The sequence below is a fragment of the Geotrypetes seraphini genome, chromosome 10 (genome assembly GCF_902459505.1).
Source record: "Geotrypetes seraphini chromosome 10, aGeoSer1.1, whole genome shotgun sequence".
NCBI lineage: Eukaryota > Metazoa > Chordata > Amphibia > Gymnophiona > Dermophiidae > Geotrypetes > Geotrypetes seraphini.
In genome coordinates, this window is record NC_047093.1 from 43692729 (window position 1) to 43714046 (window position 21318).

General features: G+C 42.1%; 1 protein-coding gene across 2 annotated transcripts in view; it reads right to left on the reverse strand.

Moving 5' to 3' along the window:
• The window catches only part of TBCD (tubulin folding cofactor D), a 487835-nt gene that overhangs the window by 196311 nt on the left and 270206 nt on the right, over positions 1-21318 (reverse strand). For both annotated transcript variants that reach the window (XM_033961208.1, XM_033961209.1), the window contains 2 exons: positions 7549-7634; positions 3613-3693 (listed from right to left, as the gene is read on the reverse strand). In XM_033961208.1, the coding sequence (XP_033817099.1) occupies positions 3613-3693; positions 7549-7634 (167 nt within the window). The remainder of the gene's footprint in view (positions 1-3612; positions 3694-7548; positions 7635-21318) is intronic.

Sequence of the window (21318 nt, forward strand, 5' to 3'; positions counted from 1 at the left end):
TTATCTTACATACAACAGTGGTCTACAGTAGGCTTATGAGAAACAAATATGATGTCAGCCATCATCTGCTACATGTCAGTCAACAAACATGAAGTCATAATGTCTCTTAAGTATAATGCTTTAATTTGTGGAAATCACCTGCCACATAAACAAACCCTCAAAGTTCTAAAGAACTGCTGATGGCAGTAAAGAGTGTTTTAAAAATAATAAAAACTTCACAAGCCTTACATTGTATAATCATTTTAACCATTTACATCATGTAGTTTCCTTGTACTGTAGATTCCATGACTAGACAGAACTAGCATTTAGTATTGCATAGAGCATGCAAGGTAATATAGTATCTTTAAAATAAAATGGATAGGAGTCTATTGCATCCTTGGAAGGGGCTGATATTCAGTGTGGTTTAAGTGGGCTGGAGATATTCTGCCAGCTTTAACACTGAGCAGACCAGTTACCAATCTTCAGTGGCACTTAACTGGGAAGTATCTCTGTATATCAGCACTAACAAGCCATCTAAAATCCATCCAGTACAAAGGTAGTCTGCAGAGAAGCTAAGTACCAGCACAAAAGGCTGTTCTAACTTTCTCACATAGCTAGGCAGGTGCTGGCACTGAATATCAGCTAACATAGCTTGCAGATCACAGCCAGAATCTTGGTCTGTACTCCCCTCCCATACCCCCTTCCCCTTCAAGACAAGAGCCAACCACTCTCTCTAACTTAATTAGAATGGCCTCAGCCATTTCTACACAAAACCAATGATTTTTTTTCTTTTGTGGAGACAATGTTGAAAATGTGTCATCACTTCAAGTAAACCATCCACTCACTGAAGAATGCCATCGACAAAGGCATGGGAAATAAAATAGGAATTGCAATGTCCTCCTGAGTCAGTTGAGGAACATTGGATGCCAGGCTTGGTCCCTGAAGATCATTTCATCCCCTCTGATACCAAGGATAAGCAGTCTTCATGTCTGGATGATTCAAAAACATTGGTGGCACTGGTATTCTTGGCACCACACCCCAAATAAGGTGCAATGTTGATGCACACTGGCTTCTGCCTGGCATTCACATCATGAGCTCTCAGGCCCGGATTCTGTATAGGACAGCCCAGGAGAGGCGTCCTATACAGAATCGGGCCTACACTAAACCCGATTCTGTAACCGGCATCCATGTTACAGATGCCGGTTACAGAATCGGGTTAGAGTAGACGCGGCCGCTACACTTATCACAGCAAGGGATCTCCCTGCTGCGATATGTATAGTGGCCGCCTGTCCAAATCCTCCTGCCGGAAGATGCCCCCCCCCCACCAACACTACCAATCACCAGCAGGAGGGTGCCCAAACCCTCCTGCCGGAAGATGCCCCCCCCCCCCCCCCGACACTACCGATCACCGGCAGGAGGGTGCCCAAACCCTCCTGCCGGAAGACGTCCCCCTCCCGCGCTAACAGCCCCCAAACTTCCCCCCCCACCAAACTAACCTTTAATTGTTGGCCAGACAGGTCTTGCCCGTCCAGCCGGCAGGCTCGCCTCGTCGAAATGAGGCGGGCCCGCCCCTTCCCGGGAAGCAGGTCCACCCATCCCCACTAAGCTTAAGGCCTGATTGGCCCAGGCTCCAAGCGCCTGGACCAATCAGGCCTTAGGCATAGCAGGTCCGCCCATCCCCACTAAGCCTAAGGCCTGATTGGCCAGGCTCTAGGCGCCTGAGACAATCAGGCCTTAGGCTTAGTGGGGATGGGCGGACCCGCTATGCCTAAGGCCTGATTGGTCCAGGCTTCTAAAGCCTTGGCCAATCAAGCCTTAGGCTTCGCGGGATAAGCTGGGAAGGGGCCTGCCTCATTTCGATGAGGCGGGCCTGCCGGCTGGACAGGCAAGACCTGTCTGGCCAGCAATTAAAGGTTAGTTTGGTGGGGGGGAGGTTTGGGGGCTGTTAGAGTGGGTGTGTGTGCGGAGGGGTGTGTGTCTTCTGGCAGGAGGGATTGGGCACCCTCCTGCCGGCGATCGGTAGTGTTGGGGGGAATGGGGGCATCTTCCGGCAGGAGGGGTTGGGCACCCTCCTGCCGGCAATTGGACAGGCGGCCGCGGCCGCTATACTTATAGCGGCAGAGAGATCCCTTGCCGCGATAAGTATAGCGGCCGCGTCTACTTACAATGTAGACCAGCATTTTGCTGGCCTACACTGTAAGCGTCTCTTCTTCTACTAGGGAGACGCTAGGGCCGCTTAGGTTCGCCTAAGGCCCTTAGGCGAGCTTAGGCATCTTGCGGGCCTCCTTAGGCTCCCGAAGGCGCCTTCAATATAGGCAACCTGCCTGGGGAGCATTTATTTTAAAAACGTGCATCCCGATTGGCTGATTAGACAGCTGTAGGACGCCTACAGCTGCCTAAAATCGGGATGCACTTTGTAGAATCAGGGCCTCAGTGTCTAAGTCAAGGTCAAATGCTTTCTCTTCAGGTTGGAATGGAAAAATGATGGCTTCTGATGGCACTTGGAGCGCTGCTGGGACTGGGGTTGTACGGTCAGGTGCTTGGATTTGGCACAATCCCTGTGGGCCACATAAAACGGCCAGGTGGGCCGCAGTCAACCTGCGGGCCTTGTGTTTGTGTTTTCTAGACCCTCACACTTCAGGCCTTGAAGTCCTCTGGGTCAATGGGGAGGCTGCACTTAACAGGTTTCTGTATTTCTTAGTTCACCCTAACACCTACCCCCAAAAATTAGCTTTACTGTCAGGATTCCTCTGTCATCTGAATTATATGAACTTTGCCTAACCATGACCAAAAATGGATAGTAGAGTAGGATGCAGCAGTGGCACTTATTTATAAATTTTCAAAAATATTAATGCATTTTAATTCAGAAAAAATATCCAGACAGGTTAATTAATACATGTAAATATGAATAAGTAATTTTCCAGTATTATTTTTTGAAAGTGCATGTTTTACTGCTGCTTGAATATCTAACAAACTCTACAGAGAAAAAAAAGCATCTCTGTGCTCGTTAGCCAAGCAAGCAGGTATAAAATTATCTCTTTATATATTGACCCTTACTTTCCACTTTATACCGCAGAGATGACAAAAGAGGACAAGACTCCAAAAGTAGTATGATCACTTTAATAGCATCAGACTCAACATAGCCGTGTTTCAGCCACTAGGTCTGTATCAGGAGTCTACATAAGAATGATTAAATAATGTATACTTAACTATATGGATTGCATCTTAAGAATGGTTTTGATTTTAATTCCATTATGTTTTATTATTTTTGTACTTTTTTTGATTGTTTGCTTATTTATTTACATATTTTTAATCATATGTAGACTCCTGATGCAGGCCTAGTGGCCAAAGCACGGCCGTATCAAGTCTGATTCTATTAAAAATTATCATACTTCCTTTAGCATCCTGTTATCCTCTTCTGGTCATTTCTACCATTTGTGGTATAGCTTTGAATTTTATGGAGATTGATTTCTTCTGTTGTATTTTTTTCTACCCATTTTCTACAGCATCTTTTTCCATGTCTAAATGTATTTTCCCTTCTCATTTTGATTCCTATAAAACCAATATTCAACTGAAATGCCACGGCCATACTACCTAAAGAAATATGTGCAAGCTTGGAATTTGGGAACATACCTGTCCCAGTGGTTGATCTTCTTACTAACCAAATGGTCTATCATTGGTAAGGTATACTCTGGGAAGCCTGCAATATACACACTAAAACAGAAATCACAGATGAGGAACAGCACTTTGATTAATACTTGTAGTATGCTAGTATACCAAACATAAAGCAACAAATTTATAATCATCAGCATTAATCAGGTGAAGACTACATTTCCTTTTACTAAACTGTGGAAGAACTTCTTACTGCGGACCGGTGAGGTAAATGCTCCAACGTTCATTCAATTCCCATGAGCATCAGAGCATTTACCTTGTCGGGCTACGGTATGCAGCTCTTCAGCGGTTTAGTAAAACCCAGCGTCAGTGTATATCATTGTAAGCATATGCAATACTGCATAAACTAATGATTAAAAGGCTCCAGCCATATATACTTATAATAAAGTCTCATCAGAACAGTACAGACATAAAAAGGATTCATAAGCTGAATGAAGAACTAAAAAAGCAATAAAAGTCCCCTCAGAGGTTAGAAGGATTCAGAAGAAGATCAGGAAGGGAAAAAGAAGAAAATGTTGCGTGCCATTTGGGTGCTGGTCTGGCTGGCTGTGCTTTCCATGCAGTTGGAGTTTTCACCTGGTCAAAGAAACTAATCAGATTTGACTGGCAACACCTACCTCTAGTACAACTATACTTCCAGAAAACTCACTATTTTGTGATCCAGAAGCATTTCCATTAATTTGCCAACCACAGAGGTCAGAGTAACTAGCCTGTAATCCCCAACCTTCTCCTCATTCTCATTTTTGTGAAGAGGGACCATATCCGCCCTTCTCCAGTCCTCCAGGAACACACCTAACTCTAGAGGAGCACTGAAAAGGTTAGACAGCGGAAATACCAGAACTTCTCTCAGTTCCTTGGATTAGAGAATGACACGAGGACAAATTTTTCCCCGTCTATGCAGGAACTCAAGTTCCAGTGAGTTTTGTCACTGTCCTCGACCCTGCCTCATTCATGTAAGCCCTGCCTCATTCATGTAAAGTGTTTGTGGCTTATTCAGATGAGGACAGAATATGCAGGAATGGGCTAAGAACTTGCTAGGTCAGAAAAATGAGTTCCCATGAGGACGGGAAAAAATTTGTCCCCATCATTCTATACCTTGAATATAAGAAAACAAATGCTTAAAAATTTATATAGGAAAACCTAGAAGGAAGGGGAAATATATCGTGAGGCAGACTAATGCAAAAAAAAAAAAAAAGACATATCTACTATAATAAAATGCTAAGCATGCATGCGCACTCTTACCGCCGTGTTCCCTGATCCCTGATCTGTAGTGCTGTGGTCAGCAGAGTGCGCATGCACGCTAAGGCGCATGAAAGGCGGTGCAGAATGGCAGTTGCCGGGAAGAGGGCTTCGAGCTGCCGAGGGTCGGGCGCTGCTCCCATAAAGATCGCGGACCGCTGTACCAAACTTCACAGGCCGCATAGCAGCTCAGTAGAACGTTTCCTCTTACATACGCAATCGCGTCAGAAGGAACGTTCCTCCAAGGGGCAGAGCGGCCTAAAAGGTTCGCAAAAGCCAGCCACGATGCTCACAACGCTGCATACTGGACCGGGGAAACAGGTAAGGGGTGCTGCTGGAGCAGGGAAGAGTTGCTACTGGGCTGGGGAAGCAGGGAAGAGGTGCTACTGGACGGGGGGGGAGCAGGGAAGAGGTGCTACTGGGCCGGGGGAGCAATGAAGATGGACAGGGAGAGCAGGGAAGAGGTGCTACTGGGCCAGAGGAGCAATGAAGAGGGACAGGGGGAGCAGGGAAGAGGTGCTACTGGGCCAGGGGAGCAATAAAGAGGGACAGGGGGAGCAGGGAAGAGGTGCTATTGGGCCGGGGGAGCAATAAAGAGGGACAGGGGGAGCAGGGAAGAGGTGCTACTGGGCCGGGGGAGCAATGAAGAGGGACAGGTGAAGCAGGGAAGAGGTGCTACTGGGCCGGGGGAGCAATGAAGAGGAACAGGGGGAGCAGGGAAGAGGTGCTGCTGGACAGGGAAGTGGAGTGGGGAGGGAAATGCTGCTGGTGAGAAAAGGGGGCTCGGACTGAAAGGGAACAGATGGGAGAAGGGGGCTGGGGGGAGTAAAAATGGGTTTGGAGCTGGGGCTGAAAATAGGGGACATGTGAGAGAAGGAGGCTTTTCTAGCAGATCTGGCCGGCTCCCTTAGTCCCTTGCCGCCCCCCCCCTTTCCCTTCTCGCGGTCTCAAAAAAAATGCCAACTGCTGCACAAGAAAATGGACAGGGAAGGAAATGCTGCTGCACAGGAAAGTGGGGGGGGAGGAAAATGCTGCACAGAGAAGTGGGGTGGGGGGGGGAAATGCTGCTGCACAGGGAAATGGAGGGGGAAGGAATGCTGATGTGGCTACTGCACAGGGAAGAGAAATGCTGCTGCATAGGGGGCAAGGAGAGAGACAGATAGAAATACAGATAGTGGGAGGGAGGGAGACAGAAAGAAAAGAAGAAAGAGACAGGGGCAAGGAGAGAGACAGACAGAAAGAAAGACAGCGGGAGAGACAGAAAGAAAGAAAGACAGGCAGACATATATTCTAGCACCCGTTAATGTAACGGGCTTAAAGACTAGTATGTATATATTGTATATATATATATATATATATATATATATATATATATATATACATATATATATATAAAAACATATATATATATATATATATATATATAGGTATTCCACTCATGTAAAGTTAAAGATTCTAGTAAGCTCTTATCATTTTCAAGAATTTACTCTTCATTTCACTGGGCTCCACTGGAAGAGACCCATCTCTAAGGATTTCATATTTTGCTTGTCCTCTGAGAAATTTCAGTTCTATTGTGATAACAAATGAAAGATGCTGCTCAGCTATCCCAAGGAGGGAAAAAAAGGAGAAAAGTACTCCTATGATCAAACAACAAAAAGAAACAGGGGTGGACCAATTGGTTTATAACAAAAATCTTATGTAACAAAAAACTGAAACCAGCCAAAATTTGTTAGTCATAAAAAAGAATAGATCTGTGAGCTCCTATTTTAGGTCCCCAAATAAAAAATATTTTAAAAAAGGATTTGACACGGTGCTGTATTTTGGCGAAAATGTCTGCATCAGGAGTCACAAATGTCATTTTGGAAACATCTGCAAGTTGCATAAAATCTCCAGAAATCTTTTGAATATTTTCTATTTGGGGATCTAAAATAGGCACTTAAAGGTCTATTTCATTTATTTATCCCTACTTCTTTTTATTCTTTCTCAGCTATCCCTCCATGACTACATACAATATAATGCTAATTGTGCTCTGGGAGCCTCCCAACTCCACTTGCTAATACTGATCTAACAAACTGTACACTTTTAAAAAATGGTAAAAACAGGCTCATACCCTAAACATACATATAATTATATAGAAATTATTTCCATTTCTAATTCCTGAAGACCAAAAATGGTTATACATAACTTGCATACAAGATACTTTTACAAAAACAATAAGGCTTTATACACAAGACGGAAGCATCTCTTTCAAGAATGGTTATTGAAGCCACTTTACTAAAACAATATGATCATTCACAGGGAGGCCCACCCAAAAGTAGTACTGCTTGGCTCATGCTCATTTCATTCAGTTGAGGCCTTCAATACTGAAATTGATTGCATCATAAATAACTGATTTAGCGAGTTAGTTTAACTTTATGAAACCCTTGCTGTACTCTGTTCGGTATATTTTTCTGGTGGAGTGTGAAATATCTTGAGGTACATGCCAACACAAATAAACTAAAAAACAATAAACACTAAAAATGTACTGAACTCTGGTATTATTTTGGAATACACCCCCCTACAGCTTTTAGATGGAAATCACAATCTCATGTTGTCATGCAGCTCTGATGAAATTGAATGAACAAGTAAGAAAATTCTGTTTTACAAACTGAAGCCTACCTGATATTCTGAAAACAATTTACTCGGTTACCAACGGAAAAATAATCTGCTGCCGTCAGAATTTCTATGCCATGTGGAAATGTACCCTGTCAATATAAGTAACAAGCGGCATCATGAATACAAAATGGCAAGGAAACATTTAAACTGAGAAATTCTCTTACACTGTTCCTTTCACTGTTCCAACCCAAGTAATGAAAATCATGTTAAGTTTCAGATTTAAATGTATTTGATATATAGTACCACCTGTTGGGGTGATATTTAAGCAGTTTACAGTAATTTAATATACATTGTAAGTACATCACATAAATCTACAAGAGAATAGTGCCATAAAACAGACTAAGAGGTTGGTAAGAATAGTAGGAAAATGATAATAGAACTGTGATAGGAATATGGTAGTTCAGGTTTGCTCTCTGAAAATAGGTCCAATAAGCTACTGATGCTGTGAACACAACAGCCCAGGAGAAGGAAGTTAAGATCAAAACTGCAAGATTTAAATAATGGGGGTTTAGGGATGATTTGAATTTCTTATGAGATGCTGATCAGGCAGCATTTACTGCTTATTTACATAAGAATAAATATATGTCCTAACTAGAAAAACAGTGCTTGAGTTTAGAGGACTGCAAAGGAAAATTATATTCTAGATGTTTAGCAAAGAATACTGCTCGACTTATCACTTACTTTGAACCTCCATTCTTTAAAACTGCTTCTATTAGCTGTGGCAACTACAAAATCTCTCCATGTATTGGAAAGACTAATCTGACCATAGCAGTTCATGCCATGATAATTTCATGACTGGACTACTGTAACCTCGTACATTGGTCAAACCAAAACGAGTATGTATCAGCACCAACTAATTTAGAATATTGCAGCATAACTGAGGGCAATAAGTGGCATAACCTTATCACACTCTTCCTGTAAAACTACACCAGCTACCAGTTTTAAATTTAGCCCTGTAAAGTATATAAAGAATAAGTTAGCACTCTACACATCTTTGAGGCTTTAAGGCAGGAGTGCTCAAAAGGTCGATCACGATTGACCAACGTGAGTCCCATCCCGGGCTCCGTGATTGACTTGCATTGTTTTTGCATTTTCTCTGTTCCCTGATGCCATAACAGGCCAGCAGCGACTACAGAAGTGCCGGGCAAGCCAGCCCTCCCCCTCCCTCTCCCCCCGACATCAGAATTGTGGAAGACTGCTGGTCTGTTGCGGCGTCGGGAAACAGGGAGAACTCGGCGGCAACTTCAGCGGTGGTTTGGGGGCCTGTTCCCAGACGTTGGCAGTGGCTTTGGGGCCTGTTTCCAGACAACAGCCCGGGTGGTGGCTTGGGGAGAAAAAAAAGGGAGACAGAAAGACAGGGAGGAAGCTCCCTGCGCTAAAAACTGTCTATTTTTATATAGTTGTTAACTTTATTTTTGTATACTTGTTACTGAGGTTACATTGCATATTTTAAAGTGATCTCACACTAACTACAAAAGTACTGATTTGAGAGTGTTATTTGCAGTGCACTAAATTGTTAAACACATTAAATGCTCATTCTCTGCCTATGGCACGTCCCTAAACAAAAAGCATTAAGGGGCTGAATCCATAAAGGGTGTCTAAAGTTAGGCGCCTCTTAGGTGGGCATTTCTTTGGGTGGAGCTTGAGTTAGGCACTGTTAAGCATTAAAAAACTTAGGGGGCCTGAAATGTAGGCCTTTAAAATCCTCGCCTACATTTTACACGCCTATGTTTTTACATAGGCACCGCTAGCTGCGATTCTGTTAACTGTGTCTAAGCATGATTGACACACGGCTGGTGCCTTTTTTATTTTTTAGGAGCTAGCCAATTTAGGTGCTGTTAATAGAATCAGCCCTTTAATGCATAGTTAGGATGAATTCATCCACTTTCTGAGCGTGGTCACACCAAAACGCTGGCCGTCGATACAGGAATCTATTTGATATTAGAGCATTGAGGGATAAATAAGTACATCAGACTAAAGATTGGAGCACAAGTTTAAGTTAAGTTGTAAGTTTATTTAATTATCTCTTGAATGAGTTTGAACTAAGAGGTCCTTTTACTAAGGCGCGCTAGCCGTTTTAGCGTGTGCTAAACGCTAACGTATCCATAGACTATAATGGACGCGTTAGCGTTTAGTGGGCACTAAAATGGCTAGTGCACCTTAGTAAAAGGACCTCCTAAGTTATTGCACAAGAGTCGAATTGAGTCACCTCAAGGTTTAGCACTTGAATTGTAACGGGGGGGTTTTATGCCAGTGAGGACATTGAAGTCCCAAACTGTGCCCTGAGGCTTTTTCCCCCATTCAATTCAATTTATTTTTGTTTGGGAAAAGTATTTGAATTAAGAATTTGAACCAAAAAACTCACATTTTCATGCCTTATTATCTCTTATTTATTTAAAACGTTTATAATCTGCTTTTCTCCAAAGCAACTCACAGTTTTAACATACATAGTTTTAGACTCATACATTTTAATACAAGCAGATGAAAATTAGGGATCAGAATTACTAATAATACATTCTAACGGTCTTAGAATAGGTAAACATCATCATTATAGAGAGGCATCACTGTCAGAGAAGCAAAGTGCTAACCAAGGAAGGCCTGAGCAAAAAGATAGGTTTTAAGCAATTTTCTAAATTGCAGCAAATTTTTACAAAACCTCAAAGTGCCAGACATGGCCTAGCAGTTGAGAAACAAGATTTTTTTTTTTTTAGTTCATACATATCTGACACTGTTCGTTTTCCTTGTATCAAGTAACAAATGATTTTCAGATCTCAATGCTCTCAGTGGGCTATACAAAGTCAAACATATAGCCAAATAATTTGGCAAGGTGTCAAACATCATGTTGAACAAGTTTTAAGATCTTAGGTGGAATTTAGTTGGACAGATTGCTTCTGCCCCCTATCAAACACCAAGACCCCCCCATTGCTTCTGCCTCCTATCAAACATCTAGACCCCCTCCCTTAAAACTCAGAGAAGGGTCAGGGGGGGAGGAGTTTCTGGTAAGGATCATGATACTTTGAGAGGAATATGAACAAGGAGATCAAAATCATAGCGCTGTTGTAGGAGCCTGAGAGGAGAGGGACAAGAATGGTAGCGCTGTCAGGATTCAGGAGAGGAGGCAAGGATCATGATATTCTACTGTACATCTCGTAGTATTTTACAAAGGTTCCACACTTAGCAGAGAGTTTTGTAAAATAATGATCTGAGGAAGAAGAGATTATCTTCAAAAGCTAATCTTAAACTACATTAAGTTGGTCCAATAAAAAATGCATTTTTTTCATTTATGTTTGTTTTATTTCTGCATATTCTCTTGAAGAGTGGACTAACATGGCTATCATACCATTTCACTTAAAATACTGGGGAAACCGTGAATGTCCTGACCCAAATATCTTAATTTCCATCTCAACATTAAAAAAACAAACAAAAAAAATTGAACTTCATATACCTGAATTTGTTCTTTTCTGCATATATTAAGCCTATTTTTTCTATGATAGCTCAAAACGTGCAATAGAGCATCAATCTGAACAGAAATAAATAGCCAATATTGGATTCTGTTATTTTTTCTTTTATTTCTTTAAAAATTCTTGATACGAGACTTGGTAGTTCTAATATAACTATACCAGAACCTGAATTATTTCCTACAGTAGAAAGAGGTTTGGCTCCCTACACCTGAATTAAGTGAAAATGGAACATTGCCAATAGTTGAATATACTCCACCCAGTGTCAGAGGAATCAGTCACATGACATTTAAAACAATACGTCTGCGTGGGTGCTTGAATTAGAGACAGTTTGCTATTCCAAAACAAGTGCCAGTAGAATGGCAACATGAATACAAAAAATAAATTCTGCGAGTAACTTGAGAGGATTACAGTTCGATCAAAGCACATAAAAGAACCATTTTCACAATCGCAGAATTGTCCAGAGGAGGCTGCCAAAATGATGCAGAGCTTTAACCATTAGTCCCATGAAATGACACTTAAGGGTCTCTAAATAAAGGACAGCAAAGATAGGAGAAATATGAGAGAGACATTCAAATATCTCAAATATAAAAATAATGCACGAGATACAAGTATTGGCCAATAGAAAGTTCCAAAATAAGAGGTCATGACAAAAGATTCAAATAAGGTAGACTTAGATCATAAAAAAGTATTAGGAATCTTCAAAAGTTTCCGCACTTTTATTTTTAACACTATTTATTAAATATCTCAAAAGCAAATTACAGTCAAACCTCGGTTTGCGAGTAACAGCAACATAGAATATGTTGGCAGAAAAGGGTCGTCGGCCCAACAAGTCTGCCCACTCAAGAACCCTCCCTCTTAAGCACTTCCTCAAAGTGAACCCACATGTTTATCCCATCTTTTCTTAAAATCGAGCACGTTGCTGGCCTCTACTACCTTAAGTGGAAGATCATTCCAATGATCAACCACCCTTTCAGTGAAGAAATTCTTCCTAATATCACCATGAAATCTCCCACCCTTGATTTTTAACGGATGTCTTCTTGTTACCGTAGGTCCTGTAAGGAAAAAGATGTCTTCTTCTACCTCAATATGGCCAGTAACATATTTGAACGTCTCTATCATGTCTCCCCTCTCTCTGCGTTCCTTGAAAGAGTATAGCTGCAACTTACCTAGACATTCTTCATAGGAGAGATCCTTGAGTCCTGAGACCATCCTAGTGGCCATTCGCTGAACTGGTTTGTGAGTGTTTTGCAAGATGAGCAAAACACTCTCGCAAATCTTGCCTCGCAAACCGAGCCCCCATCCCCGAGAGCCGGCATCACCCTCACCCAAACCCTTAACGTGATCGGGGACTGGCACGCAGCACCAACCCACAGGACGAGCCTGCCGCCTGCCAGTGATCTCTGCTGGGCCTTGAGCATCTGCGCATCAGACTGAACCTCAACCCCTGGAAAACCACACTACGAAAGGGGGGGGGAGGGGAGACCACGCAGTCAGACCACTGTTAGTCCCGAATGAGCCAGGAAGGAGCACAAACAGCCTGCGCTCAAGCTACTGACTGAAACACTCCCTGGTCTGACTCGATTGAAGATCCTGTTTGGAACAACCCTCAAATTAAAATCCAGCATCGCACCATATCATGGCATCAATGCGGAATTTGGTTTCTGAAACACTTGCGCATTCAACAACAATGGATGACCTTTACTGAAATGGCATCACTATATCATATGCCTATTAGTCAACAGTTCTGCTGGTTACAGCTCACGTATTGTTTAAGGAAGGTATATTCAAATGAGGTTGCTTTATCCTCGACTCCTGATATCTAATATAATAAAGAGCTAGCCACGCATGCGCACTCCTATTTGCGTGTTCCGTGCGTGTAGGTCTGTGGCCGAAGGAGTGCGCATGCGCGCTAATACGTCACCAGCCGATCGCCTCCACAAGCCGGACCGCAGCCAGATGACGATCTCCGTTCCTCCTTTGCCGCCTACCCCCTTCTCTTCCCGCGGACCTGAATGGCGATTCCAGCAGCGTGTGCATCAGTCTCCACACGCTGCTTCGGGCCCTTCTACTGCCCTGATTTGCTCTGCCGCGTCTCTGATGATGTCATCAGGGACGTGCCAGAGTAAATCAGGGCAGTAGAAAGACCCGAAGCAGCGTGTGGAGACTGATGCAAGCGCTGCTGGAATCACCACCTTTGTAGTCCGGACCGCGGGAAGGGAAAGGGGGGGGGGGTAGAGGAAACGCTAATGCTGCTGCACAGGGAACTGGTGGGGGGGAGGGAAATGGAGGGGGAGGGAATGCTGCTTTGCACAGACAGACAGAGAGAGGAAGGGAAACACAAAGAAAATAAGAAAGACACAGGGGCAGGTGCACAGGGAACTGGTGTGGGGGGAGGGAAATGGAGGGGGATGGAATGCTGCTTTGGACAGACAGACAGAGGGAGGAAGGGAGACAGAAAGAAAAGAAGAAAGACACAGGGGCAGGGAGATACACAGAAAGACAGACAGGCAAAGGGGGCCAGGGACAGAGACAGAAGAAAGGACAGCGGGAGCCGCATCAGGAGGGGTGCGGGATGCGGCAGTGGGAACTTTTCCAATGGGTACAACTGGGCGGCTGTCAGGAACCTCTGATCAGGGGCAGAGCAAGGTAAGAGTATCATAGGGATAAGAAGAAGGAGGGGGGATAAAAAAGGAAGGGATGCCTACTGCTGGACAGGAGGAGAAGGAAAGAGATGCTGATGGACAGGGGGGTGAAGAAAAAGGAACGGAGGACTAATGTTGGACAGGGGGAGAAGGAAAGAGGTGCTGCTGGACAGGGGGGAGGTAAAACAAAGGGAGAAGGGCTGCTGCTGCATAAGGAGAGCAGTTAAGGGGTGGTGGTGGACACAGGGGAGGTAAAAGGAAGGGAAAATGGACAGGGGGAGCAGGCAAGGGGTGGTGATGGACAGCCAAGGAAAAAGAAAGGCAGAAAGAAAGAAAGCGGCTAAGGAGAAAGAAAGAAAGACAGACACACACACACATATGTTCTAGCACCCATTAATGTAACAGGCTTAAAGACTAGTACTATTATAAAATTCTAACAAGATGGCGGCCGGCTAAGTCATCAATTGCATGGTCTCCTTCTCCCTTTTTATTTTTTGGTTTTCTCTGTTGCCTTGTTTGTTTTATTTAGTAGCTCACTTTGTTTAATTATCTTTATTAATCTTTATTTAATCTTATTTTTGATTTATATTGCTTGAGCCTCCACTCGTGAAATTCTAGTCTGATAGCTACCAATTTGACCGTTGGTTTCTGGTCTGGCAATTTGAAATGCCTACATCCTACCTGTTATTCCTTGCACTTCAGGCAGGTTTGAGTTGAACCTGGCCACTGAGCTATTGCAAGTGATACTGATGTTGGAGAGACACGAGGGTAGCAGCGCTGAGGTCAGCAGGGGTGGCTGAGACTTCGTGAAGCGGTTGGCTATTTAAGATCTGGAGGTGCCATATCTGAAGCGATCTGCTTAAACACTGAAGTCGGCGAGGATGCAGCTTCACGTTTTTTCTACTGACAGAGTGACACCGTCAGGATGGGAGGTCCTATGAGCCATTATGTTTTTTTGAAATTTCATCACGTCCGATTCCTCGCCAACCTTAGGAGTGGTGTAGTGAGAGGCGGTATCGGCAATTGCGAGGGCTGATAGAGAGGAGCGCTGCCGGACCTAGGAGCGGAGAATTGAGGTTGGCGAGATCTGTGTGAAAGCTGAACTGTCCAGCGCACTGGTCATCGACCTGGAAACTGAAAGATGTTTTCTTTTTCATCGGAGGAGGTATCCTGTGGTTGGTGTATATTGGATGAAAACAGCGGCTGACCGGATATAACGGCTGAAGTGCTTGGGACAGTAATTCTGTTGGTCTGACTGAAGTGATTCTGAGTCCCTTTTGACTCTTATATCATCATGTTTACCATATCTTTATTTTACTGTTTTTTTATTTATTTGTTTTATATCTTTATTTAAAATTTTCTTCAGAATTCCATTGCTCAACGGTTTTGTCTTCCACTCATATTCCCTTGTTATTCATTCTTTACACATTTATTATGTCCATATATTTTCTTTTACATTTTTCCATATTTAGTTTTAATTCAAAAAATTAAATTTTTATTTAGTTTGCTCATTTAATTATTATTGAGTTGTACACTTTGCTTTAAATAGAAATATGACCTTAGAGCACAGGTGTCGAAGTCGATCCTCGAGGGCCGGAATCCAGTCAGGTTTTCAGGATTTCCCCAATGAATCTGCATGAGATCTATGTGCATGCACTGCTTTCAATGCATATTCATTGGGGAAATCCAGAAAACCCGACTGGATTCCGGCCCTCGAGGAGGGACTTTGACACCCCTGCCTTAGAGAGATCAGTGTACTCTTGTTAGGATGTTTCATATCTTGTTTATTATCTCTGTCTTTATTTTTACTCCTACTGCTCAGTAACTGTCTTCTAGGTACTTTAGTTAAATTGTGAGCCTTCGGGACAGTAAGGGAATTTCAAGTACCTATTCTTTATTTACCTTATTTATTTTTTTGTATCCTTTAATGCATATTTCTCTGTAAACCGCTTCGAACTTAACGGATTTAGCGGTATATAAGAAATAAATTACATTACATTACATATACAGATAAATTTTCTACAGCTGAAGGTATTGCGTCTTCATGGTACAAACTCCTTCAAGCAAAGATATATACTGAAACGTCTACTAACACTTCAAATTGGTTTGATGCTCTTACTGTTCCCACAGACTCCATAACATGGTCTCACATATGGACACATCTCTTTAAATCCATTAAATCTGCTTCACAGCTTTAGTCCATGTATTTCCTACTTCACAGAGCAACTTGGACACCAATTCTCTCCAACAAAATCAATGTCGCCACTGCTTCTTTATGCTGGTCATGTAAATTGCAGCAAGGTTTTCTGGAACATATGCTCTTACAGTGTCTTCTTCTTCAAACTTATTGGGAACAAGAACGTCACTCTATAACAGATGTGCTCTCTCCCCCAATAAATATTACTCATTAACAAATCATTTTTGGTTGTCTAGATGAGTCTCTGCCTTTATGATTTTGTGGTTCTAAACTATTTTGTATTATGGTTACACTTGCCTTACAAAATGTATTACATAATTGGAAAAAATCTTTCTGAAACAGACTACAACACATGGTGGAATACACTTTGTCTGACAGATAAATATGAAAAGGCTAATGCAGAAAAATCTAATACTTTCAACTCCTATTATAATACTTGGGAGCCATATTGAAACTATTCTTTGGTATTAATAGCACTATGTAGATTGCATCTCTTGAACAATCTTGTTGAGTATTATTTATTATTATACTTTTCACATACTGTGTATGAAGCTCATATCACTTTTGTACTATGTATGTAATATACTATCTGATGTGATAGTTTTACTTGTCTCTATGCCTTCTGTTGTGCACTTGGTTTTCTGTATCTTACTATTAAAATAGTAAAATTTGTTGAACTGAAAAAAAAAAAAAAAGCTACTGACTGAATCAGGGGACGGCCCTTAAGCTATAAAAAAATACCAGCAGGCTGGCTAGCTAGATGTCTCCAAGGAGCTGATCCTGCTAGCAGCAGACTTCAGTCATGTGAATCTGTGTCTTCTCCCAGTCAAATTTCCTGGCCTCTCTGCCTAGTGTAAGATCATGAGCTGTATGGATGCTTAAGCAAATTCCATAGCTAATAAATGGTGTTGGAGTTGAGTGTGATCAAATTCTGGACACTTCTTTATTCTCTACATTGTGTCTATCTTTTTAGAAGTTACTTGGACTGACAGGGATTTCTTCCAGTTCTTGAATAAAGTATTCTTCATGTCCCTATGCAAAGGTACTTTAATGCATTTGTCTGGTGATGCTTCATAATCAAGGAGGTCAAAAAGTTCAGAGTGAGGTTCCTCCTCTGTTTCCATTTTATTTTTATTTATTTATTTATTTATTTTAATTCTTTATTCATTTTAAAACTGACAAACAAGTGATTAATATTAAAACATTACATTACTAATAAAATATACAGCACTTGACATTCTTATACATATAATCCATTAAAGTAGAAACTATAACCCTTTCCCCCCCACCACCCAACAATTCTTCAACAGAAATCCAATCATTAAATAAAAATATTAATCATCCAATTTCCCCCCTTCCCCCAATAAAATACATGTATCCATCAGAAAGGAAAACGATGTTCATTCATTACAATATTTCTCTAATGGCCCCCCAGATCTTTATAAAGTTGTTATAATTATCTTTCTGTACAGCAATTGCTTTTTCCATTTTAAAAATGTGACAAAGTGAATTCCATCAAAAAGAATAATTAAGATTTGTATAATTTTTCCAATTAGCTGTAATGTGCTGAATTGCCATCCCTGTCATTATTAATAGAAGTTTGTTATTATAAGATGAAATTTGACTTTTTTTCCTCATAGCCATGCCAAACAGAATAGTATCATAAGACAAAGCAACATGATTTTCAAGTAAACGGTTAACCTGCGTCCAAATTGAATTCCAAAATAATTTAATAAAGGGACAGTAAAAAAGTAAATGATCCAATGTCCCTACTTCCAGATTACAATGCCAGCATTTATTAGACTTAGATCTATCTAACTTTTGCAAACAAACTGGGGTCCAAAAAGCTCTATGCGACAAAAAGAACCAAGTTTGCCCCATAGATGCTGACATTGTACATCTCATTCTCCAAGACCAAATTCGTGGCCATTGAGATGAAGAAATTTGCTGCCTTATCTCAATAATCCAAATGTCTCTAAGACCATTTTTTGGTTTCCATTTTAATGGGCAAACCCTGACCAATCTGTCTAAGGTGGAAGAAAACAATCAAAAGGTATACCATATAATTCTTCTGTTGAGTATTCTGGCAAATCCTTGTCTAAATGGTTGGAAATATCTGAGTCAAAGACCTTCAAGTATTCACTAGTAGGTGAATTAGGGAATAAGCATCAAGATGAGCGTCGACTGTGCATCAAGTTAAAGGTCAATGGTCTGACTCAGGAGATAATGCCTCTGTCGATGATGATACACAAATTGAGTAGATTTCTGTCGACCTGATGCTCAGTCATAAGCAGAGATGTGTGACCTCATCCTGGATCAACACTTCAGTGTACCCTCGGGCTGGGCTGAGGAAGATATGGAAGTCTTTCATGTTTGTGAAGACTGCATCTGTAGTAGCCCAAAAAGCTCTTGTCTGTGAAAAACCCATATCTCCTCTTGGCCAGATGGCACTGGTTCCAGAAAAGACATCTGCTTGGAAGAAGTCTGCTGTACCAGATGTCAGAGCATAGGAGACCTTGATGTTGAGGCACACCTATGAGAAGACATCATCTGGATGGAAATAGTGGTCTTTGGTGCGTCAACACTTGGGAGGATGCAGTGCCATGCCTAGAAGGGAAAGAATGCTTGTGCTTCTTAGCTTTCTTACATGCTGTGCCTATTGATGCTTGAGGCATAGATGAAGAAAATGTAAAGTCTTATCTCTGTAAGGAGCCTGATGCCCTGGATGCAGTGTTGATGGACTCGGTGCCACTGTCGATACTATGTTCCTGTAATGATCAATGGCAATGCCGATGTAGGACTGAAAAGTTTTTCAATCTGAAGTTTTAAGGTTTTCAGTGACCTCTTTCGCATGCGGGAGCAGAGGTAACATAAGAACATAAGCATTGCCTCTGCTGGGTTAGACCAGGGGTCCATCGTGCCCAGCAGTCCGCTCCCGCGGCGGCCCCCCAGGTCCATGACCTATAAGTTCTCCACCTCCTAAATTGTTTATACCCTAATCCTGAAGTAACCAGTGAATGTCCTTATGTTCAGGACCCAGACAATGGACACACCAATTATGTGGATGAAAGATAAAATTGTATGATTATATCGAGAACATTTCTTAAAGTCTCAGTAACCACTTTGACATGGAGGAGAAAAAAGCTGACACCAAGGCAAAGGGCTCAATGGCCTGGGGAGCTTGAGTAACTAGGATGCCAAAAACAGTTGATGCTCCCTGGAGGAAAGAAGGGTTCAGAGTGGCTCAAAGGCCAAAAAAAAAAAGAAAGTTGATAAAAATAAAACAAAGTTGGGTATAATACTGGAACAGGATTTAAAAATAAATAATTTTTTTTTTTTTTTAGGAAAACAATGAAAATTAAATATAGAAAAACACAAAAAGTGGTAAAACTTTGATGCGCTGAGCAGAAAACTGAAGACACAGCTTCTCAGCTCTGCGGAAAACAAAGACAACATTAGGCGGGAAGGCACCAGCATGTGTGTGATATGGACACTGCCTAAAGATTTAGAATGACAGTGCATTTGATAATATCCGTACCAGGTTCTGTGGATGATGTCACCCACATATGAGAATATTATGTCTGCTTTTCCTCAGAGAAATAAGGTTAGGGAATGAGTGAAACCCCCTCCCCTCCCTCTATACTATAGGAGAGCTTTGCTTTTGCATCTGATCAACAGAAGAAAAGAAACAAGACTGAAGGACTGAACACTGCTGTCCACGGAAAGGTACATACATGCTCCAGACTTTACATTAGCTCTGAGTGACAAGAATTTGTGTATGTGACACAATTCTTGTTGACAGAAAAAGATGAATACGTAGATGAGTACGCATTCCTATATATTTTAGCATCATCTATATAACAGGACAAATTCTACACAAAGGTTGACAGTTCATTTAATTTATTTGTTACAAAACTAACAACTCTCTACAAGTGTCATATGTCCAAAATATAACAGACCTGTATCCAACACAAGATATTTTGAAGAAGATCTGAGTCTACAACGTGAGCAACAGGAACTACAGCAGGGAAGCACTGAAGGACCAGTTCCGGAAGCTAGGAAGGAAGCTGAAGACCAGGGTAGCGTTCTCAGAGATCCTGCCAGTACCCAGGGCTGACAAGAAGAGGCAGACAGATCTGCAGGCAATCAATGCATGGATGAGGTGCTGGTGTGAGGAAGAAGGATTCCACTTTGTGCACAACTGGACAATGTTCTGGGGGAAGAGCAAGCTATACAGGAAGGATGGACTCCACCTCAGCGGAGACAGAATGAAGCTACTTGCAAGCAACATCAAGCGAGAAATTGAGAAGTTTTTAAACTAGGAAGAAGGGGAAACCAACAGTCAACTAAGAGTCAACAATTCAGGAAATAGTATACCCAGAGGATACCATGCAGGAAGATTGCGGGGAAGATTCACTGGATACCAGGCAGGAAGATTGCGGGGAAGACTGACCGGATCATAGGCAAGACAGAAATCCTGACGGATCGAAAGGGATACAAGAGGAAAGGAAATGCAAGAAAGTAACAGGCAGCAAACTCAAGTGTATGTACACGAACGAAAGAAGCCTAAGGAATAAGATGGGGGAATTAGAAGCTATGGCACAAAAAGATAACCTTGACATCATCGGCATCACGGAAACATGGTGGAATGAGGAAAACATCTGGGACACTGTGCTATTGGGATACAAGCTATACTGTAGAGACAGAGTAGGTCCCTATACATCAAAGAGGGAATTGAGTCTACTGGAGAGAACACGCCAGAGACGAAAAATAAAGGTAGATTATCTATGGGCCAAAATTCCAGGAACAAATGGAAAGGAAACAAAGATCGGCATCTACTACCGACCCCCAGGGCAGTCCGAAGAGACTGATGGAGAAATGACTGAGGAAATTAAACGCAACTGCAAGGGAGGCAACGCAGTTATCATGGGTGACTTTAATTATCCAGGGATATACTGGAACCTAGGCACCTCCGGCTGCAGTAGGGAGACCAAGTTCCTGGATGCTTTAGGTGATTACTTCCTGGAACAACTTGTCAAGGAAAATATGAGAGGAAATGCAATTCTGGACTTAATTCTAAATGGACTACGAGGACCAGCACTAGGTGCAGAAGTAGAAGGGACGCTGGGAAGTAGTGATCACAATATGATCCACTTCATCCTGGACACAGGGGCAAAACATCGATCCAGAACGACGGTCACGGCACTGAACTTCTGAAAAGGGAATTACAAAGGGATGAGACTCATGGTGGGGAAGAAGATTAAGAAAAGGATAAGCACTGTACAAACACTAGAGCAAGCATGGTTACTCTTTAAGGAGCAATCACTAAGGCGCAAAATCTATATATACCGCGTATCAACAAGGGATCCAATAGGAAAAAGAACAAGAAACCGGCGTGGCTCATTGTAGTGATGAAGGAAGCGATCAGAGACAAGACTTCGTTTAAGGAATGGAAAAGGTAAAAAAAGGACAA